Here is a 26,600-nt window from a genome sequence, read left to right as displayed (position 1 = left end):
AGACTGAGTTGCAATAGACAACGAAGAATTGCACGGAGGTGCAAGCCACATTTAACTCCGGTCACCAAGTATTGTTGGTTGGACTGAGAAATTGCTAACCCAGACCTGTAATAGGCCTGGTTATTTGGGTATCTCTCTTTGTCATTGTTGCCTTTTACTGTTACATTGCTTTCTGTGTTATCTCTCTAGGGCCAGATGTTCTCAGATAATTCACATTGCCCGGACTGTGGACAACAGTGGTTCCCTAGTTTAGAACTAGGCCATTGGTTGTACCAAACTGAACTTGTTGAAAATGAATGTTACCAAGTATTCTTGGACCGTATTAACAGAGCTGATTATTGCCCTGAGTGTTACCCTGATAATCCTGCTAATAGAAGCCTTGTTCTTCCTTGGTCTTTCCCACTTGAGTGGGCTCCCCAAAATCTTACTAGATGGACCTTTGAAAAAGCTTGCCACCCATTCCTTCTGGGTCCTCCACTGGTTCGAAAAAGGATACATGACTCTAGAGTAGCTGGCTTTAACCCTGCATTGCAGTTAATCTTGACCAGAACAGACAAAACCTTGAATAAAAAACTTGGCCAAAACAAATAACTTCTTAAATAGTCAAAATCATGGACACTCTAGAGTTGGTACTAGTAGCCCAAGGAAGAATGGAAAAATGACTCCTTTCTAAATCTGATTTAGACTGTCACTACCTTGGGGAATTGCTTAAAGTGTTGGATCTGCTCCCATCGTCTACACATATTTTGTTCAGCATGAATTTAATCAGTATTCCAGCCAGACTGTTCATCTAGAACCAGTCTAATCCATGTTCCCTATGTTTTGGAACTAGCTTACCCATCCTAAAAAGCCCCACAGCCTTATTACAGACATATGACAGGATAGTCCTGGAGGAGAGGCCCTATACTTTGTGTACCATAATGATATTTCAGTGATAACTTCTGTGGGAAAGCATTCTTGTAGCTGGATTATAGATTATTCCAGTAAGAGAGCTAGATATTTTAATAAGAAATTACATTGTTATAAATTCCATCTCTTACATTTTAACCAGTGGTAACACCTACACAGGATACACAAACATGCAGAAATGCCACTATCTTTACTTACTTGGCTCTGCATAAGCAAAGGCTATCCTGTCTTCGTGGTGACTGAACTTAGAATGTCCTCCCCTGGAAATATAAAAGTACTTGTACTGTGAGATAGGTGACAAAGGAGTTTTCAAGCTTGACTCATAGATACTATGAACAATCTAGAGGAAGCATCTTTCTGAAAACTAAGAATGTCTTGCTAGACATTGATTGCATTCTCCCCTTCACTTGTTGATGAGAATCATAGAACTAGAGTATAGGAGAAACTTAGAACTAACATCTGTTAAAAGCATTTCAGAGGCCACTGAACAATTTTTAAATTCCACTTAAGATACAAGATAATTCAGTGCTTGTGTAGTAGCTCAGCAATGCTCCTAAGGTCCCAGGCTCTTTCTGTTTTTCCTTCTGGGATCCTTATCATGGTGGCTTCTGTGCTTATAGTTGTTTGCTCAGTGAGTAGAGCGTGGCTATTGCTGTTCCAGACATTTCATTCCCAATCAAACGCTGGAAGTAGGAAGCAAAAGCTTTTCCTTTTCAAGTCTGTCTTTTATTTGGGAAAAAGTCTGTCTCAAAAGTCCCTCAGAGATTTCTTCTTACATCTCATTAGAAGTACTGGTTCACAAGCCTGAGAACTCCTTTGGGAGTGGGGTTAGCAGTGCCTGGGTAGGGCACATTGTCTCCCCTAATAAAATAGGGCTCTTTTAGGAAGGGTGGAATAAATGGCTGTTGGTATGCAACAAATCATGCCTGCCACATGATGTGAAACCTAAAGTTATTTGTTTGTCTGTGTAAAGGATGTACTCTAGAAATATACCCTGTATCTGCCTTATGTCTATCACAATGGAAGTTCTCTTCTGTTACATTGCTGAATAAACTGTGTGGACTGCTAAATTGAGTGAAGACTAGTTAGTTTATCATTAATCCTTGGTTAAGAACTCCTTTACTATCCTAAAGCTCTTTCTAAAAAGTGAAAATTTATTTAGAGGTACTGCTTTTGATCAATATTATTAGTCCCTAAGTTTTTTCAAACACATACTGATAAACACTCTGCATGTGTAATTTTAAGTATCAGCAAACTGTTTTAACCAAAGATTGTTTTAACCAGTCTCTCCTTTAAGTAGTAAAGAAAAAGTAAATGGATTTGTACTGTTGATATCCAAATCAGTACCTGGATGAGCTTGTCAAAATATGCAAATTTCTTGATCTTACAGAAATTGTGATTCCTTTAAATCCTTAAAGCCTGGGAATCTGCATTTGTAGATAGTGGCGCAGGAAATCCTTACACAAGTTGTTCGTGGCTACTTTGAGAAGTACAGTCGCAGCACCTCCATGGTGTTAGTTCTCTGACTTAAAAGGATGGGAAATGAGTACTCATACTGCAGGGTAGTGATAGTTATTGTAGTTGGTAACATAAAGAGGTTACATGTCAGACATGCAGGTAGGTCACTGTGGTTATTTCAGATTATAACTCAAGTCACATTTTTCTCATTAAAATAATTAGGACTGTTGTAGTTCTGTGTGGTGTCATTATAAGCTATGTGTGAGTATGTGGGCAAGAGAGGAATAAAAAATATTAAGTATTACATTAAGAATACTTTGCCTTATATTATCACACACCTGTTACATGGTCAACTCTCAGAAATGACCTCATGTGACAGAGTTCATAAAGTTGAGCAAGGAAGAAAATTTAGAGAACTTTGTAGCTCTTCAGCTTAGGTCTTTTTATATGACTTGACTTGGCTTAAAATATTCTATGCTCCAATTCATAATTATGATATTGAACTTTAAACTACAAATATATTCCTAAAATTAGGTCTCATAACAAATGATTTGGAGGGTTATCCACTATTTTAGATTATGTGAGTCATGTTAATCTTCCATATGTCATAGAGTTGATACTATTATTTATATATAGGTGGCCATTTTAAAAATGACTTTTATAACCATTTTGGGTTATTTTATGGCTGACTGGGGAGTGAAAGGTTAAGAGACATGTGCTGAGGTAACCTGGGAAGGAAATAATCTATTAGAGAGAAGGCTAACCTTGGGTTGGGGGTGACTGACTCATCTCTAAGTGATAGGAGGAGAAAGAAGCCCAGGCAAGCAGGCCGGCAAAGAAGAATTCCATGGAATCCAAAGAGTATGTGGCAATCAGCATGATACACATATCTGTGAGAGTGAGATGAGCCATACCCCTTCTGTATCTTTTGTCTTTCCTGACAGCCTTTGATTCTCCATGGAATCCTGAGAACACAACTTGAAAACTGCTTATTGTACAGAATAAATAATGGCCTTGCAGCCAGCTGACCTGTGTTTGCTTTGAATTCTGGAAAATGACTTTGGGCATTTTAACCTCTGTCTGTCCAGAGGTTACTTGTAATTTATTATATTACCTGAGACTTTCCAGAAAACCAAAATAAGCAGTTTGAGAAAAGTTGAAGGATACGTGTAGATTCAATGAGGTTATACGTACCAGAGTTACAATTCAGAACTAGATTCAGGGCACTTTGCAATATGTTTATTACAGGCTTTTTTTCTTTTTTTAGTGTCATGGTTAAAAGCTTGGATGCCACAGTCAGATTGAGTTCAGATCCTGACTCTGCCTTTACTAGTGTGTTTTCGGATAAGATTCTTAACCTCTGTGTATGTCAGTTTCCTTGTCTGTAAAATACTAAGAATATTAATGGTCCAGTCATCATAAGACTTGTGAAGATAAATGAGTTAATACATAAAGTGCTTTGGATGCTGCTTGGCATAAACAAGGCGCTCAATAAATGTTAGCTATTATTTTTATGGTGTACACTTTGTATGTTGTTTCTACAGCAGAATTATAAATTGTTTGAGGGCCAGAGTATCTACTTTTTATCTCTAGAGCCTACAACGACACCATTCACTAAAATAAAAATGTTTAAAAATAGAAAAAAGATGTATGTACTTAATTGGGCCCTGACCTCCATACATTTGTCACGATGGCATTTATATCTCAGTTGCCTGATACTGGATTGACTGATTGTCTTTTGTCCTTCTTAGCTGCTAAACTCCCTTTTTTTTTTTTTTTTTTAAATTTACCACTTAGTGGCACCTGGGTGGCTCAGTCAGTTAAGTGTCCCAACTTTTGGTTTTGGGCTTGGGTCATGATCCTGGAGTCATGAGATCAAGCTCCACGTTGGGATTCTCTCTCTGTCTCTCTCTTTTCCCCCCTACCCTTTCCCCACTCATGTTCATGCTTGTTCTCACTCTCCCTCTCTCTAAAATAATCCTTAAAAAAAATTTACCACTTAATGTTGCTGATTCCAGTGCTTCCTGATCCCTGCCTCTTCCGTCTTCCCCACGTCTTCTAGGTCTCCATCCTCTTCCCTCCCTCCTACCTGGTCCCCATGGTAGGACCAGAGGTTTTCAGGATGAGTAGAGGTTGATTAAAGGCCTACTGCTCATCCAGCCCTGATTTTGTTCTTAGGGGCAGCTTTTTCTTGTTCTGTCTCTTCCCAGCTGGTTGTGACAAATGCATGGGAGGCTTTGGTTGAAGCATGCCTCTATGACAAATTTATTGTTCGTGAGCTCAACAAATTAGCATTACAGGCCTTGCCTTTTGATTCTTACTCTTCCTCACAGAGGCTGATATATTTTAGTACTCATTTAAAATAGTTTACACCAAACATATAGAATAGTCCAAAAATAACATTTACCAGGCACCTAGATCTAAAATACATTAACATTTTGCTACATTTGCCTCAGTTTGTATTTTTAAGATACTTGTCCTTATTCTACTCCTGTCCTTCCATTAGCAAAAGCAAGCACCAGATGGAAGTCAATGTGTATCCTTTCTGTTCATGTGTTTAATTTTTTATTTTATAGTATTTTTTAAAAAGATTTTATTCATAGAGACACACACAGAGAGAGAGAGAGGCAGAGACACAGGCAGAGGGAGAAGCAGGCTCCATGCAGAGAGCCTGACATGTGGGACTCGATCCAGGGTCTCCAGGATCACGCCCTTGCTGCAGGCGGCGCTAAACCTTAGCTGCACCACCGGGGCTGCCCTATTTTATATGTATATAAACAATGGTGCAAAGCAATAAAGAATTAACTGCTTTCAAAATTTTATCACCCAGTAACATATCAGTAACACACATAAAGATGTAATATTCACTGATTTGTAGAATTCCCCTTATGACACTTAATTTTGTATGTAGGAGTCTGCTAACCTTGGTTGTATTGCTGCCATGCAAAGGTCAGGCAATGTACCAGTCAGTGAACACACATACCCAGTTGTCAAAGCGTGGTCATTGGTACAGTGAGAAGGAACAGAAAGGATACATCTTAAAAGAGCACAAAGCAATCACCTTGACAGAGGAAGTTAGGGAGGCAAATTTGTGTCTCTAGAGAAATCCCAGGATATGGAAAATGAGGAAGGCATCCCTCAGCATACTGCCTGGTGCATTCTCTGTAAAGGAAGAATAAAACTATTGCTTTAACTTGTTTAAAAGCCCTCATATGGAGATTGTTAAAGGAAAATAATGAGTCTTTCTACAGGTTTCAGAGTCACAGGGAAATACAAATAGCTACCAGTGATACGAGTCTGTGTTTTACTTAAGTGGCAAAATGAATCATAAGCTCCTATATGGGGCACTGAAAACGAACATTTCACAATTAAACTTCAAGGGATTTGCTGAAAGTAAATGTCTTTTGTGTCTCCTGAAGCACATGGGTCTTCATCAGAACCTTTTTTACAAAAGATACCATCAGAGGTAACCTTTCTTTGGACAAGATTATGGAATGGTTTTCCTACAGCTGCAAAAAACTCTCCAGCATTCCCATTTTCCATCAGGATGAGGCTCTACCTCACTTCCATTAAGCAATCCAGAGGCTCCTAATGTACACATTTCCTCATGTGGATTGGACACTGCTCAAAAGGTTGACCTGCTTCGGGAATAGTGGCCTCAAGATCTCTCAGCTACCCCACCAAGTGACTCCTTGTGAGGATGTGTCAAGAACCTCCGTGTTTATATCACTTCTTCCTGGTAGCCTTGAGGGAATACCATTTCAGCTATGAACAGGGATGTGTTACAAAAGGCCTGAATGAAATGGGCTACAGGAATGTGTGCCTCATGACAAGAAAGGTGTATACTGAACATTTGGAAGATGATAGAAATTATCTGTGATGATTCCTTTTGCAGTGTTTATTGGCTGCATCCTACCTAGTTAGCAAGTAATAATTTTTGAAAGCATTCAGTTCTATTTGTTGGAAATAAAGTTTATTGAGGATATTCTATCTGCAATAAAATGTACAGATTTTAAGTTTGATTTTAAGTTTAAGATGTAACCACCACCTCAATAAAGGTATGAAATACTTTCCTAACCCTAAAAGGCTTCCTCATGACCATTTCCAGTACGTACTCCTTCCCCCAGGAACCACTGATGTTTTCTGTCACCATAGACCACAAATAACTATTTGCCTATTCTAGAACTTCATATATATGGGATCATTTAGCATGGTCCTCTATGTGTGACTTTTTTCGCTTACCCTTTTTTAGATCTATTGATGTTGTGGTTTTTATCAGTAGTTCATATTTATGCCATTTTCACTTCTTTTGAATCACTATAGTATAACTTTGTTTCTTAAATTGTATATAAAATTTCTAATATTGTCCTTTTACAGATTTTTGAGATATGTAATTCATTTAGTTGCCATATATATTACATGGTAAGAATATACCACAACTTTAAAAAATCCACTTCCTTATTAACTGACATTTAGGTGGTTTTCTCATTTTTTCCTCATTTTAAACAATGCTGCCACAAACATCGGTGGGTGCTGGAGGGAAAGTTTCTCTAAGGCATATATATGTAAATGTACCATTGACAATTTGTAGAACATGAATATCTTAACTTCACCAGATATTGCTGTATTGCTTTACAAAGTTGTAGTAACAGTTTACCTTATTGCTGTTGGGGCTTAAGAACTCTGTATATCCAAATTCTCACCAACAGTTGGTATTGCCCGACTTACAAATTTTTGCCAATCAGTGGTTGTAAAATGCTATTGTATGTCATCATTAATTTGTTTTGCATTTCATTGACCATTCTTCTTATTGATTCATTAGACCATTAGGTTTCCTCTTTGTTTTCATAGTTTGTTAGAACTCTTAAACTCCTTTGCCCACTTTTTCATGGTATTAACTGCCTCTTACTGGTTTGGGGAGTCTTTATGTATTTTGGATATTAATCCCTTGCTGATTATATGTGTTGATATTTTTTTAGTCAGTTTTAACTTTGATTTTTATAGAAATTAACATTTAAAAAATGTGATCACATTTGTCAAATTTTCCCCTTATGGTTTGTGTATTTTGTATGTTATTTAAGAAAACTTTGAGATTGTAAAGATACTTAATATGTTCTTCTAAAAATTGAAAGTTTTGCTCTTTACACTTAGGTCTTTAATCTGGAATTGATTTTTGTGTCAGGTGGCAGGTAGAAATCTGATTTTTTCTCCATTTGAATTGTCACCTGTCCTCAAACCACTCATTAATCCATTCTTGCCCTTTGGTCACTTAGCTGGTTTCCTTTATATGTGTGTGCATATATTTCCTGGCTCTCTTTCTGTATATTTTGTTCTTGCACCATTGCCCTATTGTTTTTATTTACTATAAGTTTATAATAAGTTTTAATATATCTGGCAAAGATAGCTCCTGTCCTTCAGAATTGTATTTTTATTTTTCCTTTAGAATTATCTTAACTCTTTTAATCCTTTACTGCTCTTTGTGAATTTTAGGGTTAGCTTGTCCATTCTCTAAGAAACCTACAACAATAAAAAAAATTCTCTTGCAATTTTGTTTCAGTTTACAATGAATCTATACATTAATGTGGAGAGAATTGACATCAGTGGTTTAGAGTCTTACTGTCTCTGCACATGACATGTATCTCTACTTAGGTCTTTTTAATTCATTTTTATTTTTATTTTTTTTTTTAGAGATTTTATTTATTTATTCATGAGAGACAGGGAGAGAGAAAGAGAGAGGCAGAGACACAGGCAGAGGGAGAAGCAGGCTCCATGCAGGAAGCCCTATGTGGGACTCGATCCCGGGACCCCAGGATCATGCCCTAGGCCAAAGGCAGGCGCTAAACTGCTGAGCCACCCAGGGATCCCCTACTTAGGTCTTTTTAAAAATCCTTCAATAAAGTTTTATTCTTTTCTTCCTAAAGTTCTTTTTTTCAAAAAATACAGCTTTACTGAGGTATTATTTACATACCATAAAATTCACCCCACTCTAAAGTTGTTGCATATCTGTTGTTAGATTTATTACCAGGTACATTTTAGTTTTTATTATGAGATTCCTTATAGTTATTATGAATAGTACCCTTGCTTTCTAAAATTTTTGTCACTGGTGCATAGGAAAGTTGTACCTATTGTTTTCTTGGTTTTGGCTGGCAGAAAAAGATTGTATTAAGAGATCTGAAAAAGACTGGGGACTTTTTAATTTTCTATCATAAACTAGGATAGGAGAGAAACCCTCATTGGAACATATGGTAATGCAAAGGAGTGTTGGAAGTCCATTCTCAGGAGATTGAAGAAGATAAAAGAGTGACCAGAAACTCTCCAAATCTTAGACCTGTTCCTGAATGTTCATACCATCAGAAGGAGCCCTGTTTTTAACTTCTCTTCACATTTATAATTGGCACCACTCTATACATTCATACATACGTTTATTTACTCATATTCTTTTAAATTTAAATAGGGAGTTCTTCCTTTACATTAGGCATTAAGCCTGGCATTTGGGATTAAAATTTTTAACTTGTAAAATTAAATTTTCCAGAAGAGTGCTATGAAAAAGACAAAGTTAGTTGGCTAGCCTCTCAATGAGGCTATCAAAAATAATGACCCTTTCCAAACCTCTTTCACATAATACTTTTATATTTAATACTCATAGCAGTCCTCAATCATTTTTACAGATAAGGAAAGTTAAGTAACTTTAGGTATTATTGTTCCTGACAAAAAATATGATTTAACTATATGTAAAATGATAGAATGTTTTATTATTAATTGCCTCTGACTTTGATTCCTTTTGTATGTAGTTCATAATAATTTGTACATTAGTCTTTTTTGAACACTACATGGAAAGGCCTTGAAGACATCTAGAAAGAATACAGGAAACCACAGTAAGACGGCAGTGATGAAACTCCAAATGTGTGTTTCCTTCTCCTGATACCAAGGCAGCTACCTTAGTTTGTAGATGTACTATACTCCCTGTTCATTGTTACTTAGTCATGATAAGTGGAAGCTGCTGGTAGGATGAGAGATTTATATGGGACAGAAATTGACATAAAGGAAATCTGTAGTAATTAATTGAGCAATGACTTAAATTTTTACTCTTGGGTTACTTTTTATTCCATTTTCAAAGACGTCGTCTTTAAGATTCTGGTCATTTGGCATTTTCCATCCTTTCAACACAATGGAATGTATTAGATTATGGCATCCATGCAAGATTAATAATCTGAAGGCTTTTTTCTATTTGTAGTCAAGGATTTGAAGATCCTCACCAAAGCCAGAAAACATTTCTTTTTCACTAGAAAAGTTTCAAACAGGAACTATTACTCAAACTAAATAGATTGAGTAAATGAACCTGAAATTGGCATTTCTTCCATGAATGAATTAAAAAATCATTTAATTTTTTTTTCATTTTATTTTAGTCACGTATATATGCCTTATTTCCTGGGTCCGCGGGAAGCATGAGTCTGTTGGGACTTGGGACAAGAAGAAAACAAGACCTCTTCACAAGAAAAACCAGACACTAACAAAAAGTACCCCAAAGTCTGAAGAGCTAGACCACAAACATGGCTGACAGGGATCCTGCAGAGGGTAAGACTAGTCTGTACAGCACGGATTTTTCCATATTTGTGCTGTAGGAATCTAGAGCTGTGCTAAGAGAAGACCTCAAATGACAGAAGCTTGAAGTTTGGAAGTAAAAAAGAAGCTAGCTTAATTGATTAGTTTGTTATGATTATTCTTACTCTTTTGTATTTACTGAAGTCCACCATTATGTGAGATTCGAATTGTAAGGAAGATTAATGTTTTAGAGACTCCAGTAGTATTAATACCTGTAGTATTAAAAAAATATATGCATCTTAGGGACCAATTTTTAGAGCTATATTTTTAAAAATCAAAAAAACTAATGTGCCATCTATTTAGAGATCTTTGAATTATAGGGAAAAATGAAATTTAAATTTTTCTTTTTTTTTTTAAAGTATTTATTCATAAGAGACACAGAAAGAGAGGCATAGACACAGGCAGAGGGAGAAGCAGGCCCCATGCAGGGAGCCTGATGTGGGACTCGATCCCAAGTCTCCAGGATCATGCCGTGAGCTGACGGTGGTGCTAAACCACTGAGCCACCTGGGCTGCCCCTGAAATTTAAATTTTTCATCTTGTGTATATATGTAGGAGATAGATATAAAATAGGCAGAATAGGAAGTATATATTTCAGAAGAGGGCATATTTACTTAAACCTTATATTTAAGGATATTTTAAAATATATAGGAGAGCACTATAATGAATTCCCACGTACTCAACATCTAATTCCTTTTTTTTAGAGTTTTTATTTAAATTCTAGTTCATTAAAATACAATGTAATACTAGTTTCAAGTGTACAGTATAGTGACTTCATAACATAGGTTATAATTGAAAGTTAGATTTAATGCCTTGGATTTGCATTTAAATATCCCAGGCAGGCAAGAAAGCATTAAATCATTTTCTTGTTAGATACTTTAGTTTACATCTCTTAAAGATAGATATTTTTTTTAAGTAACCAAATAGCATCACACCTGAAAAAATATTAATACTGTTTTTTTAATATTATATTTAATCAGAATGCACATTTTTCCACTTGTCTCAAATCTTTTTTGTCCTCCCTAATGTTTTTTTCCTCCACAGTTAGGGTTTTGCTTGTTTTTTTCTTTATAGTGGGCTACTCACTCACTGCATTTGATTGATCTTTTAGGTTGCTCTCTTTTAAAGCTTTATTACAGAAAATGTCAAACATTCATGATAGTATAGAAGGAAATGAAATGAATCTCATGTACCCATAAAATGGCTTCATCTGCTGTCAACATATTGTTTCATCCATAGTCTCCCTTCTTTCACCCATAATCTTGAATTGAAGAAAATTCCAGACATGTAATTTAGCCATAAATATGTGATACTTGTCTCTAAAAGGATGTTTTAAAAAATTATCCCAATATATTGTACTTAAAAGATGAACAGTAATTCCGTAGTATATATCTGGCATTCAAATTCTCTGATTATCTCATAAATATTTCAACAATTTGTTCAACATTAGATCTAAACAGTGTGGTCACACATTGAATTTTGTTGATATATTTGATGTCTTTAAGTTTCTCTTAATACGTTGGAACGTATTCTCTTTTTTTTTTCTTTTCATTGCCATTAGTTTTTATTTTTTGCTGTTATTAAGGAACCAAAGTCTCTTGTCCCTTTGAATTTCTCACATTCTAGGTTTTACCAATTATATGTCTGAGGCATGATTTAATGTATTCCTCTATATAGTTCATGGAAACTGATAGCTCTAGAATCTTGATCAGATTGACCAGTTGTTTGGCAAGAATACTTCATAGGTGGTATAATGTACTTCCCATTGCATTGAATTGGGAGGTTAATAATGTCTGGTTTTTCCCTCTTTCTGTGATGTTACAATTGATCAGTTCAACAGTTTTATCAATCTGATTGATTCATTATAAAATTTCTCACCAGCTTTTTTATAGCGGTTTTAGTTGCTGTTGACAATTACTGCCTAGATTCATTATTTTATTAGGGAAGAGGATATATTTAATACAATCAAAAATTGGTTCTGTCATTCGAAGTAGTTGTAAATTAGTATTATTTGTTAAATTTATTAACACATAAATTTGTCTTAATCAGCTTTACTGAAAACCAAGAGAAATAATGTTTAAGAAGAGTGCCTTATAAACCATAAAAATCTATACACATATTACTTATTATTAATCAGGGATCTTGTTAAAATACAAAAAGAATTGGGATTTTTTTCAATAAAGATTATTAATTTTTATCTCAATAGTCTCTCAAAAGGATTTGAAAAATGACCCGCCAATAAGTTCTCAGGCACAGGAGATCACAGTCCCAGCAACTACCACCAAAGAAGCTCATACCCCTGACCTTGCCTCTGATCTTAACAAAGTTCACCAAGAGGTAGAAACAGTAGGTCCAGGAAGTACAGACACAGATGATCAATCAGAAAGTCCAGATGAAACAAATTATGAGAACTATCCAAAGGATAAAACAGAACATGAGAACAACCAGAGTTTTCAGGATGAAGAAGAAGAACATCAACTCTCTTCGGAAAGTCCAAATGAAAAACCCTTGGATCTAGAACCCACCTGTTCTCCAAATGACAAGGTAGGAAGAGAAGATGCACTCTTCTGGAGCAGCTCTGCAGCCCTGCCTGAGGAAGTGAACAGCGGACCTGGAGTGTCACAGGAGCCACCTGCCATAGACCCTCAGGGTACCCAGAGCCCTGCTTTTTCCCCTGCAGCACCGGAGAGCCAGAGTACAGTGAGGAGGCGACTGCTGGCACCAGGTGAGAGAGCCCATTGGACTTCTGTTTTGTATTGCTCTATTACAAGCATAGGTCAGGGTCCTTCTTTTCAGAGAATTTCTTTTCATAGGATCAAGGCCTTTGGGCCTTGCCCAAGGTCACTTAAAGAGAGATGACTCAGCTGAGATTAGAGTGAGGTTTTTCATCTGCTAGACTAGCACATTACACCACTTAGGTAGCTTCCAACACATTATTTTTTTCCAACACATTTTTAAACAATATTTGGATTTACTTATTGTTTGTAGTAATGTACAATTTTAAAAAGGAGGAGGTGCATGACTTTTTAAAACTTCACTTCTGGCTTTTTCTTTGTTTGGAGCATATTTTTACTTAACATTTTAAAAATATTTTTTCCTTTTGAAAACTAAATGCCACATAAATCTAGAGATGGGTATATTTAAAAACCAGCATCAGTGGTCCAGTGCCCTTAACTCAGTCATATTTTATAGGACTTTAAGCGAATCAGTTAATTTCTCTTTACATGATTTTCCCCACTTGTCTATTAAGGTGAATAAGCATCCTATCTTCCCTTATGAAGATAATAGTTATAGTGGTTAAGTCCTTAACTGGAACTCAAAAGAGACATGGATTCTAGTTGTGGCCCTACCACTTGCTAACTTGGGTGACCTTAGGCAAGTGTCTTAACTTCTGTTACTTCAGTTTCCTATTTATAGAATGAAAAAGTTGGATAAGAGATAACTAGCTGGTCTCTCCGAACTCTGTCTATAATTGCATGTATGGGTTTGTATTTTGTAAGTACTTGGAAGAACTCATTCTAAATGCCTATTTGCCAAGTGCAAAGGGATATAAAATCTAACACTTTCTGTCCATCAGGGTCTTGACTAAGGGCTGGAAGTTCCTGTTTTGCTATAAATCAGTGACTGATCTCAAATATATGTTTCATTCACTAATCATTAGAATAGTCTAACTTCATTGAAAGCAATGACTATGTCTCTGTCATTCATTGTGTTTCTGTGGCACCTGGCATAGAGAAGCAATTTTATGAATAGTTGTTATATAAATGAATGAATGTGATTTGTATGGACTATTCTATCATATTTTTACCAGTATGCAGATTCACTAAATAGAGGAAGAAAATACAGTTTTAAAAGTGCAAGCTGTGGGCAGTAACTTAATGGAATGCTGATCTAGCAGATGAGAAACCTTGTTCTAATCTCAGTTTAGCCACATCTCTTTATGTGACCTTGGGCAAAGCCCTTAATGACCCTGGACCTTTTGCCAATGATAGGTAAGGTGGAGCCACAGTGGGTGATATTAAAGATCCTTTCATATTCTGTGATATGATAGTTTAAATTCCTATTTTTGAGGGGTGTGATATGACTAAATACACAATCTTTTATAGATGGAGATGATCTTCTTTATGTTAATAGCGTATACCATTTTGAGTTATTTTTCCAGTAAGCACACACCTTGACTATAGAGTGACTTAGAGTACCCTCCTTTTCACTCACACATTTTTTAAGATTGATGTCTCACCCTACCTACATTTTTATGTAGTTCATAAGTTTTCTTAACTTGGTATTCCTTGCTTTTTATACTTCCTTCACTAAGAGGTTCAAACTTGCTTTTGTAAGCTGTTTTGTAACTGTACAGTAATCTCTCTTATCTCTAAACTGAGAGTCTCTGCTATTTGTATACTTGGGGTCTTGAGGAGTCACATAACTTGAACCCTGGAATTAGAGTGTCTTTGCCTTATGATGTTGAGTCTAGCGTACAGCTAATTCTTCTTTTTTTTTTTAAAAAAAAACACTTTATTATGTGTGCTTTATTTTTTAAATAGCTTTCATTTATTTATTTGAAGTAAGCTCTATGCCAAGTATAGGGCTTGAACTCATGACCCTGAGTTCAAGAGTTGCATGCTCTACTGACTGAGCCAGCCAGGTACCCCTAGCTAACACTTCTTTAGTCCCTTTTTAATTTTGTACATTGTCAAGACACATTGTAGATAGGTTTGGCTGCAATATTAGGATGCTTGTTGCTTTGTCCTTGATGTAAGGGCCAGTGGGAAATAGTGAATGTAGCAACAGTAATCTTACATGAATTTCACTACTTCATTTTATTCTTCTAGGTAGAATAAAAGTAATAGCCTTAAGGAAAAGACAGGAAAAAAGTTAGCTTTGTATAAGAAGATTTTTACAAAGTATAGAAATCCTCTCAGTCTAGTAAGTCTTTGGTAAGAGGTTTAAAGTATATGATACCCCATTAGTGTATTGTCTAAAAATAATGTTCCTTTGCCTCCCAGAGGCTGAAAGTCATCAGCAAGAAACACAAGAATTGGAAGAAAACAAAGAGAATGCACTGGATACCGTAAGAAAGATGAATACAAAGAAGTTTTTGAGTTATGGTGAGAACAAAATTGGTCTTATTTTATAATGTTGATTTACATTCAGAAATCCTCAGAGAAAGCACCTAGAAAACTAGCAGATTTAAGCAGTTTTAACATTGTTTTGTATTGTATGGTTTTAATTCCAGTAGAGTTAATACACCGTGTTATATTAGTTTCAGCTGTGCAATATAGTGATTCAGCAATTCCATACATCACCCTGTGCTCATCACAAGTGCACTCCTTAATCCCCGTCACCTGTTTCAACCAGCTTCCTGCCCCCTCCCTTCTGGTACCATCAATTTGTTCTCTGTAATTAAGAGTCTATGATGATCTTGGTTTGTCTCTTTTTTCTCTCTTACTCATTTGTCTTGTTTCTTAAATTCCACGTATGACTGAAATCATATATTGTCTTTCTCTGACTGACTTAGTATTATATTCTTTAGCTCCATCCGTGTTTCAAATGGCAAGATTTCATATTTTTTTGGTTAATATTCCAGTGTATGTTTGTGTGTGTGTGTGTGTGTGTGTACCACATTTTCTTTATGCATTCATCTACTGATGGACACTTGGGCTGCTTCTATAATTTCGCTGTTGTAAATAATGTTGCAGTAAACATAGGGTTGCGTATATCTTTCTGACTTAGTGTTTTTGTATTTTTTGTGTAAATACCCGGTAGCACAATTACTGGCTGGTAGGGTAGTTCTATTTTTAACTTTTTGAGGAACTTCCATTATTGTTTTTCACAGTGGCTGCAACAGTTTGCATTCCCACCAATGGTGCAGGAAGGTTCTCCTTTCTTCACATGCTACCAGCACGTATTGTTTCTTGTGTTATTGATTTAGCCATTGTGATAGGTGGGAGGTGGTAGATAACCTATTTGTAGTTTGGTTTGCATTTCTCTGATGAGGATGGTGTTGAGCAAGTGTCTGTTGGCCAGCCAAATGTCTTCTTTGACATGAACAGAAGTCATTTCTTCTGCCCATTGTTTAATTTATTTGTTTTTTGGATGTTGATTTGTGTAAGGTCTTTATAAATTTTTGATACAAACCCTTTATCAGATATGTCCTTTGCATATATCTTCTCCCATTCAGTAGATTGCCTTTTAGTTTTGTTGATTGTTTCCTTTGCTGTGGCGAAGCTTTTTATTTTGATGTAATCCCAATAGTTTATTTTTGCTTTTATTTCCCTTGCTTCAGGAGACCTATCTAGAAAAATGTTGTTCTAGTCGATGTCAGAGGCCTTACTACCTGTGTTGTTTTCTAGGATTTTATGGCTTTATGGTTTTAGGTCTCACATTTAGGTCTTTAATTCTTCTTTTTTTTTTTTTTTTTAAGATTTTATTATTTATTTATTCATGAGAGAGAGAAAGAGAGAGGCAGAGACATAGGCAGAGGGAGAAGCAGGCTCCATGCAGGGAGCCCAACGTGAGACTCGATCCCGGGTCTCCAGGATCACGCCCTGGGCTGAAGGCACCACTGAGCCACCCAGGCTGCCCAGTCTTTAATCCATTTTGAATGTGTTTTTATGTATGGTAAGAAAGTGATCTAGTTTCATTCTTTTGCATGTAGCTGTCCAGTTTTCCCAGCCATTTGTTGAAGAGACTTTTTCCCAGTGAATTTTTGTTTCCTGCTTTTTCAAAGACTAATTGGCCATATAGTCATGGGTTTATTTCTGGGTTTTCTTTTGTGTTCCATTGATCTGTGTGTCTGTTTTTGTGCCAGTATGATACTGGTTGATTACTACCACTTAGTAATATACCTGGAAGTCTGGTATTATAATACCTCTAGCTTTGCTTTTCTTTTTCAAAATTGCTTTGGCAATTAAGGGTCTTTTGTGGTTCCATATATATTTTAGGATGATTTGTTCTAGTTCTGTAAAAAATAGTGTTGATATTTTGTTAGGGGTTGCATTAAATCTGTAGAATACTTTGGGTAGTGTAGCCATTTTTATGATATTTGTTCTTCCAGTCCGTGAGCATGGAATGTCTTTCCATTTCTTTGTGTCATCTTCAGTTTCTTGCATCAGTGTTCTTTAGTTTTCAGAGTATAGATCTTTCACTGCTTTGGTTAGGTTTATTCCAAAGTATCTTCTTATTTTTGGTGTGTCAATGGGATTGTTTTCTTGATTTCTGTTTCTGCTGCTTATTAGTATACACAAATACAACAGATTTCTGCACATTGATTTTGTATCCAGCAACTTTACTGAATTCAATCATGAGTTCTGGTAGTTTTTGGTAGTATCTTTAGGGTTTTCTGTATAGAGTATTGTTTCTTCTGCAAATAGTGAAAGTTTTACTTCTTACCAATTTGGAAGCCTTTTATTTCTTTTTTGTCTAATTACTGTGACTTTTTTTAAATGTTTTTTTTTTTTTAATTTTTATTTATTTATGATAGTCACACAGAGAGAGAGAGAGAGGCAGAGGGAGAAGCAGGCTCCATGCACCGGGAGCCCGACATGGGATTCGATCCCGGGTCTCCAGGATCACAACCTGGGCCAAAGGCAGGCGCCAAACCGCTGCGCCACCCAGGGATCCCTAAATGTATTTTTTTAAACGTTTGGTAATAAGTAATAGTAAAAGAGAGCAATAGAGTTTTAAGGATTTTCCTTTAGGGGTCTGGCAGATATTTTGCCATCCTTAACAAAAATGGGAATTCCCAGAGGAGGAAGGGCTCTCCATAAATAAGAAACTAAAACTGCTTTTTAATTACAGAGTATTAACTTCTCAAATGGCATTTTTTACATTTTGACCCTTTCAGAAAAATGGCCCGTTGTAGGTATTAGGTACTTTGAGAAGGTGAAAGACTATTGCAATAGTTTATTTCTAAATCACATTATTAGTTACAGCAACAAATACATAAACTTAGCTTTTACCTTTTAACAAAAATACTGTAACTTCAAATAATTAAGACAATAGAGAAGAAGTATTTCTGGTGGACCTTAATTAATATCTCAAACTTTAAAGGATATAGACAAACTCACCACAACTAGTAAAATCTAACTCGTTTTAAGTTTTCCCCAGGTTTATTTTCTGATCTGTGTTCTAATTTTGTGTTTTATTTTCCCATTCTCTGACAGGCTCCATCTTTTTTGGCTTCCTGGTTATGACACTTTTTTTGCTAAGTTGTGTTAATAGCTTCTATTCCTCTCCAGCCCAGCAAGTGCCCAAAAATCCAGCTTTGGAGGCCTTTTTGGTTCAGTTCAGCCAATTGAAGGATAAATTTCCAGGCCAGAGTTCCTTCTTATGGCAGAGAGGACGTAAATTTCTTCAGAAGCACCTCAATGCTTCAAACCCTACTGAGCCAGCCACCATCATATTTACAGCAGCTCAAGAGGGAAGAGAGACCCTGAAGTGCCTGAGCCACCTCGTGGCAGATGCCTACACCTCCTTCCAGAAAGTCTCTGCCATTCAAATTGATGGGACTGGAAGAACCTTGCAGGACAGTGACACAGTCAAGCACTTGGTTGATGTGGAGCTGAGCTCGGGATTTGAGAATGGCCAGAAGGCTGCCGTGGTACACCACTTTGAATCCCTTCCTGCAGGTTCTACCTTGATCTTCTATAAGTATTGTGACCATGAGAATGCTGCCTTCAAAGATGTGGCCCTAGTCCTGACTGTTCTCCTAGATGAAAAAACATTAGAAGCAAGTGTTGGCCCCAGGGAAACTGAAGAAAAAGTTAGAGATTTACTCTGGGCCAGGTTTACCAATTCTGACACTCCTCGCTCCTTCAACCACATGGACTCTGACAAATTGAGTGGGCTCTGGAGCCGCATTTCACACCTGGTGCTGCCCGTCCAGCCTGTGAAGAGCATAGAAGAACAGGGGTGCCTTTTATAAGTTAAGAACAGAATTGGTTTTTGAAGGCATGGAGTTATTGAAAAGTCAGTTTAAAAACCTGTTTCTGTGGAAGGAGGTTGATGAAAAGCCTGGAAAGCACAAATGAGCTTATTTTAGAGGAAAAAAATTCATTTTTTTTACCTTTTGTAAAATCTTTCTAAGCTTGACAAAACTTGACTTTTTTTTTCCTGGCCTTTCAAGTAAATCAGGTTTAAAATATGCATAAAAATATCATTGAGGCTCTTTTTTTTAAATTTAAATCTAAAAATATAGCAACAGAATCATTGCATGGGAGATAAAATCTCAGAATGACTACAGTGATTTTTGTTTCAGAGTCTAAGGAGCCTTTTGGCTAGTGTTTGGACTTGGACTAGAGTAATTACAATTTAATGAAGCAATGGTAATTTAAAAAATGTTTTTTCTATCACGTTAAGTATTTTTTAAACTGATTTTAATAACCTAGTCATGGGATTATATCTTATACTAATTTGCATTTTTAACAGTATGAAAAGAAACGTGAATTCAAATACTTAGCTATATGTAAGGCACTGTGCTTTTATTCCGTTAATGGGCTGAGGTGTAAAAGCAACTATCCTCAAGAAATGTTCTTAAAAATTGGAAACAAGGAGGAAATTATTTATAATCATTGGAAATGAAGCAATTCCAATGGACCATATCTTTACTTCAGCTTTCTCGAATGCTTTAGAGCAGTGGTTTCTAAGCTGTGTCTACTGACAACCCTCCCCTTTTCATCAGAGCAGTTCTGCTTTTGACTGCTCTATATAGTGGGAGTCTCCATAAGATTTAATTGGAGCAAAGAGTTCTCCTGATAATGAAATTTGAGAATCATTGATTAAGTGAAAAAAGTCTTAGAAGATAGGAATAAGGGGAGGAAAATAATATATTAAAACTTATGAGTTGGAAGATGAAATAATAGGTTTATTATACAGACATGCTATTTATAAAAGATAAAGACATAAAGATGAACAGCAGAATGTATAAACTGGTATTTGCTGAGTATATTTCTGATGCTTTTGTTAATTTCTGTTAATCATCATTTCTGTCTCCCCTGAATGGAATTTTATAATTGTCTCGGATGAGAGTTTGAGTGCCATTTAAGCAGAACAGATTTTAATAACTAATTGAATAGTAAATTTTATCTGGGTACAGTAGCATAACTTCACCATGCTATCTACTTGTTACACAGTGATGGAACATATAAATGCAGCTCATTTGTTGACTAGATAGTTGAAAACACCAGTAGGTTAACAATTAAAGAAATCCAAGAGACACTATACTTCCTAAAAGGAAGCAGACATAGTGAATAGATTCTAAGAGGTTTTAATGACCAATAGTAAATGTTGGACCATGTTCTGTGATTATGAGAAAGATTGAGAAGTGTTGATGGAGACAGTAGTTGTTAATTTGCATTGCAGCTCTGAAGGCAGAACTCTAGTAAAATCGTATAAAGGGTCTGTTCCATGACGTGGAACCATCACCATGATCTTGGAATATCTCAACTAGGTTTTGGCTTCTCTGCTGCTGTGAGAGAATATGTATGTATATTGTGTGTGTGTGTGTGTGTGTGTGTGTGTGTGTGTGTGTGTGTCTTTCCCGTGTTTCTAAAAAGCTTTTCATGTTTTAATCATGTGACTTCTTTAAAGCAAAGAAGTTTTGGAAAACTTTCCAAACAAGTTTGGAAACATTGGGAAGATACAGGATCTTTACTGATACCTAAAAAGAGATTATAAAGACATGGGGGAAGAATCTATTGGAAAATATCTTCACAGGAAAGACACATACATCTGTTCTATCCAAGGCCTTAAGTGGTGGTCAGTTGAGTGTAGGGCATACCTAAAAGAACTGTTTTCGTTTGTGACTTTGTGAAGGAATCTTTCAAATAGATTTGAGTAAAGACCTGCCTGAACAAAAGGACAAAGCATAGTAATATAATATCAGTATCAATCCAATACAGAATCAGAGGAAATTGAAGAAAAATGTATATACCGTATTTGAATTTTTTCCTGTATTTCTAGATCTCAGGTGCCAGCTAACATTCTGTCACACAAAACCAATGGTGCCTTGTAGACTTGTTCTGTTGGCCTGCTGACCTGTGCTACCTCAGATCTATGAAGAACCAGTATGAAATGTGCATACCCAATCTACCAGTGTTTCAGATCACAGATGAGAAAAACATTTTTGTTTTTTCATTCAGTTGAATATGATTTTTCATCATTTCCTTTCAATATAATTTAGAAAAAGATTATAAACTGGCACTTTTTCTTTTAATGTTTAGCCTTTGTTAAAAAAAAAACACTTTTCCTTTCATGTATAAGTGCAATCAGCTGAAACTGTTGTCAGTTTTCTATCCACTATTTCAAAACTTATATTAAAAAGAAGCAGTTTATTAGTTTTGGGTCTATTCATGAATAAAATGATTATTTTTAAAGCATAAAACTTTATATTTTTTAAATGTACAAATAATTAAAATGTATTATCTAATGTATGCTTAACATTAATTTCTATTCAGTTATTTCTTTTTTTTTTTTTTTCAAGTTTCCAGATTTTCTTTTGCGTATCTGGGATTTCATCTTTCATTACTTTTGCAGTTTTGGTTTTTTTTTTAGAATAGTGACTCATGGGCATAGAATATCATACATGATACCATACATAACTGTGTAATTATTATCACAGAAAAATTGTAATTACATTCTGCTTTAATATAAGTTGCATCCTGAGTGATATCAGAGTTCCAGAAGAAACTGGTGTAGAATCAGACACTGGTGTAGAATCAGTCCAGACACTGGACTTTGGAGTTTTTTTTCTCCTGTGAGGTAATTTTAAGTTTCTCAGTTAGTTTTGAAGAGTTGGCAGAGAAATTTCAGGGGATTCCTATGGCTAAAAGAATTAATGCTGTTGTTTCTTTTTGTATCTTTTAAATCAATAAAATAGCTTAAATGTATTTTGTTTGAAAGCCTCCAAGCTTTATGGTTGGGCTCAGCAGGCCTGTGACCTATCATCCTCCAGCTAATGACCTGGTTGAAAGTGCTAGCTGCTGCAATGTTTTTGACCCTTTCACAGTTTTTAATTGTTTGAGTTACACTTTTATCCATTAAAGACAGTAAGCATAATGAGAACTGATGTTAAAATATAACAAGCAGAGTATGTGAAAGTGATAATAATACAGCAAGGTGATCTTCACTGGGACTATATTTGCATGTACCTGACCAAAATTTTTATGTAGCTTATGTAGATGTCTAACGTTTCAAAAACTAATGTTAAATAGAAAACATATCCCATTAGAGTTATCATTTAATGAGAATAAAACAACCACACATAGTTTATTTGTAGAGAAGTATTTAGAAATAGCAAGATGAAGAAACCGTTTTTAAATATCTTCTATCATTTCTTTTGTCACAATCACCAATAAGTAAATCACTTCGTAGCCCTGATTGCCAGAAAAGTCTGCTATCCCATCATGCCACCAGCCAAAATAGGGACTGACTGGCACCCATTAGAAGCTGCTGCCACAGAAAAATTCCCAGGGATGGGCTCTTTCCACAATGAGTTTCTGCAACTGCTGGGAGATTGGTATGAGTTCTACAGGCCTGCAGAGCCTGTAAAACACATCACTTGATGACGGCGTGGGTGCAGGCTATGTGTGCATAGATCATATAAGGGTAGCCAGAGACCTGGAACAAGACAAGTGTCTGAAGAGTTTGCATCACAGGAGCAGACCCTTGGGGCATCTGCCAAATCCCAAACTTTAACTTGCGCAAATGTATACATTCCCATGAAGACCAAGCTAGAGGAATTTGTGGTGTCTTGCCATGGCAGGGCCAGGCTAGCTGGCCAGGATATCTTACAGTAAGAGACACCTAGGAGGCTTCATTGGTGGGAAAGCTTGGGGTTCCATTGAGGAGCTGGTCCAAATAGGGACTGTCCTCAGTTTGAAGGTACTGCCTCAAGAGTTTTGGAGGGTAGGCTCCCTTTACCTTGGAGGCCATTAAAGTGGTTGAGGTCCAGACAGAGCACCAAGGCCTTGAGGGCATCAACATCCCAGGGCCTGAGGGGGTGCTTGCTGACTGGGACTGCCCGCCCATGTGCCAACTGCAATTTAGCCAGGGACCTAGGACAGGGTAAGGGTCCTTAGAGGCCACATGACAGGAGCAGGCTACTAGGGATACATCTGCCTAATTCAAAACTTAACCTGCACAAAGGCATCTATTTGCCCTTAAGGCAGAGCTGGATATATTGGGATTTTGTTGCCGGGGCAAGGCCTGCAGAGGTGGCCTGGCAATATATTCACCTGAGGGGCTTGGTTGCTATAGAAGTCGGGGACCACATGGGGCCCGCACTTCAACACGAGGATTGACTGTTGCCAGATTTGAACAGCAGCCTCAGTGATTTTCATGGGTGGGCTCCTGCCATAGTAGGCTTTCCAGGTGGTTGAGGACCAGCCTGAGCTCTACAGGCCTGCAGGACCATGGCTGCCAGAGGTCAGCTGACAGGGTGTGTAGGATACATACATGGGTCATGCAAGTCATTGTAGACAGGGTCATGGAACAGGCCAAGTGTAGGGAGAAGCCAGATTTCACAAATGCACCATGGGGGCTTATGGCATTTGCCTTACTTCAAGCCCTAACCTTGACAAATATGCATATTCCCCCTGGAGGCAAAACTGAAAAGAACCTGAACCATCTTGCCAGGACAGGCCCAGGCAGGCCAGCTGGGATATCCTCCACTTAAGAGATGCCTGGGACCCTAGATGCCTGATAAGCCCTGGATCTCGCCAAGCAGGCAGTCAAAATGAGGACTTAATGTTACCAGTTTAAAGGTGGTGGTGGGGGATGGGCCCAAACTCCACAAGCTTAGGAGCTCTAGCTGCTGGAACTTGCCAACAGTGTGTACTGTATGAGCTGTGCAGGTCAAGGAGGCCATGCAACTTGTAACTGGCAAGTGTAGAAAAGGCCAGGTCTACAATGCAGGCTCTTGGGGCCTCATGGCATCTGCCTAATTGTAAGTCCTAACCTATGCAAATGCACATTTTGCCCTGAAGGGAAAGCTGGAGGAATTAGTACTGCCTTAATAAGGCAGGCCTGATGGCTGGCCTAGGTATCCCCCTTAAGAGATACATGCGAGCCTGGATTGCTGGAGAAACCTGAAACCACATCAGGCAGCCAGAAATGGGGACTTTCTCCAGTTTGAAGCAACAACCTAAGGAGGATTTTAGGGGGTGGGGTCCCTCCACCATGGAGGCAATATAGATGGTCAGAGACCAACCAGTGCTCCACTGGGCAGGAGGGCCTCTACTGCCCCAGGCAGGCTATAGGGATGTGAACTGTGCATGCAAGGGCCAGGCACAGTGCCGAGTGATGGTTGCTCAGAGTGGGTTGTTGAGAGCTACAAGGCCTCTCCCTAATTCTAAGCCTTAACCTACAGTAACATACATATTGTCCCGAGGGCAAAGCTAGAGGAACCTGGACTGCCTTGCCAAGGTGGGATGAGCAAACTGGCTGGGATAGCCTTCACTGAGAGGCACCTGGGATCTTGGATTCCTGGAGAAACCCAAGATACCATTAGGCATCCAGTCCAAATGGGGACTGTTGCCAGTTTAAAGCTGTCCCCTCAGGTTTCTAGGGGCGCTCCCTCTGCTCTGGAGGCCATGCAGATGGTTGGGAAGGACTGCTGATAGGGTCTGCACTGATTAGGGCAGCCAAGAACCTGGAATTGGGCAATGTCAGGAGAACCATATCTCAAGAGGGATCTCTTGGGGATCCATGGCATCTAACTGATCTCTATATGAATGTGCATATTCCTGCTGAAGGCAAAGCTAGAAGAGTGTAGATCGCCTTGCCAGGGCCAGATTTCAAGGCCTGGCCAGGGTATCTTCCAATAAGAGACATCTGAGAGCCTTGATTACAGCAGAGGCCCAGGACCCCAACAGCCAGCCAGTCCACGAGGGGACTGTCACACATTTTAGCTGATGCCTCAGCGATTTTCAGGTGGGATCCCTCCACTCTTGAGGCTATGCAGGTGGCTAGGGATGGGCCTGAACTCCACAGTCCTGTGGCCAATTGGGTGTATACTCTACACATGCAGATCATACAGATCAGAGAATCCAGGGACCAGGACTGAGCAACGTCAGGAGAATCTAGGGTCCAGAGCAGGCTCTTGGGGGTCCATGGCATCTTCCTGCTTCCAAGCTCTAACAGATACAAATGGGCATATTTTCCTTGAAGTTAAAACTGCAGGAATCTGGGCTGCCTTACCAGGATTGGTCCTGGCTGACTCACTGGGGGTCTCCTTCACTAAGAGCCATCTGGAGCCTGTAGAGCTGTAAAAGCCAGGGACTCCAGCACGTAGCCAGTGTGAAGGAAGACAGACGTTGCCAGTGTAAAGCTGCCTCCTCACAAAGATTTTTGAAGAGTAGTCTCCCTCCAACCAGAATGTTACATACTAGGCTGGGGACCAGTCTGAGCTCCACGGACCAGGAAGGGCTCCCACTTGCTCAAGACTGCCCCTGTGTGCGCCACACAGGTCAGGGATGCGCTGGCCCTTGACAGGACGTTGGGAGAAGCCTGGTAACAAGAGGGGGCTGTTGGGAATATTGCAAGCCTCAACTCACAAATTCACATATTACCCCTGAGGGCAGAGCTTAAGGAATCTGGGCTGCCTTTCCAGGGTTTGGCAGCACAGGATGGCCTGGGTGCCCTTCCTAAGGGACACCTGTGAACCTTGATGACTGCTCAGCCCAGTCCCCAAAAGGCATAATAGAGTCTAATAGATAAGTGCTCACTGTTGCCAGTGTAATGCTCCAACTTGGAGAGGTTTTGGGTGGGCTCCTTACCCCCTAGAGGGAATGCTGTTGGTTGGGGCCTGGCCAAAGCTCCACAGGCCTGGAGCGTTAAGGCTGCCAAAGGCCAGCAGACAGTATGCACATGCACACGCGCGGATGCAAGGGTCTTGTAGCCAACAAGACCTGGCAGTGTGAGGAGAATTCAGGTATTAAGAGCAGGCTCTTGAGCTACAAGAGCTCTTGAGCTACAAGTTACAAGGCAACTGCCGGATTCCAAGCCCTAACCCATGCAAATGTGCTTATTCCCACTGAATGCCTAACTGGAGTCATCTGTAGTGTCTTGCCAGAGTTGGATCAGCAGTTGGCCAGGGTAGCCTCCAATAAGAGATACCTGGGAGCCCTGATTCTGCAGAAGCCCGGGAACCCAGTGGACAGTAAGTCCACGTGGGCACTGACTTGCTCGTTTCAGCAGCTACCCCAGAGCCACGTCCTGAACGGGCAGGTGCGCTCCCTCCATCCTTGAGGCTATGCAGGTAGTTGGGGATGGGCTCTAGCTCCACAGGCCTGGAAGGCCCCAGCTGCCCAAGGGTGGCCAACATGATATGAACTATGCATGCATAGGATGAGTAGATCATCATTGTCAGGGACCTGGAACAGGGCAAGAGTCAGGAGAGGCTGGGTCATGAGAAAGGGCCCTTAGGGGTTTAGAACTTCGGCCTCATTGCAAGGCTTGCCTACCATTGTGGAATATGGCCCCTCGCCCTCCCATCCCCCAAACCTGGAGTCACAGCTGGAGGTTTTTCAACTTACTTCTGAGGAAAAGGCTGGCCAGGTGGGACAGGGTATCCATCGATTAGGAGTCACCTGGGAGTCCTGGTTCCCTATGAAGCCAGGGACTGCATCAAAC

At 38.5% G+C, this 26,600-nt stretch overlaps 2 protein-coding genes across 14 annotated transcripts in view; both read left to right on the top strand.

Annotated features, from left to right (window-relative positions):
• Nucleotides 1–21,856, top strand: part of LOC112648432 (torsin-1A-interacting protein 2-like) — a 41,439-nt gene extending 19,583 nt beyond the window's left edge. For all 13 annotated transcript variants that reach the window (XM_025429938.3, XM_035719025.2, XM_035719017.2 and 10 more), the window contains 4 exons: nt 9,774–9,942; nt 12,175–12,693; nt 14,975–15,076; nt 18,134–21,856. In XM_025429938.3, coding sequence (XP_025285723.1) covers nt 9,918–9,942; nt 12,175–12,693; nt 14,975–15,076; nt 18,134–18,894 — 1,407 coding nt within the window. In that variant the 5' untranslated portion in view covers nt 9,774–9,917 and the 3' untranslated portion in view covers nt 18,895–21,856. The remainder of the gene's footprint in view (nt 1–9,773; nt 9,943–12,174; nt 12,694–14,974; nt 15,077–18,133) is intronic.
• LOC112648433 (torsin-1A-interacting protein 2) lies at nt 57–732 on the top strand. Its single transcript, XM_049112108.1, has one exon. The coding sequence runs from the start codon at nt 196–198 to the stop codon at nt 589–591; it is 396 nt and encodes a 131-aa protein (XP_048968065.1). The 5' UTR covers nt 57–195; the 3' UTR covers nt 592–732.
• Nucleotides 21,857–26,600: the final 4,744 nt, after the last annotated feature.

Source organism: Canis lupus, chromosome 7, assembly GCF_003254725.2.
Source record: "Canis lupus dingo isolate Sandy chromosome 7, ASM325472v2, whole genome shotgun sequence".
Taxonomy (NCBI): Eukaryota; Metazoa; Chordata; class Mammalia; order Carnivora; family Canidae; genus Canis; species Canis lupus.
Note: the sequence above shows the minus strand (reverse complement) of the source record. Positions and strands in the feature narration are given on the sequence as shown.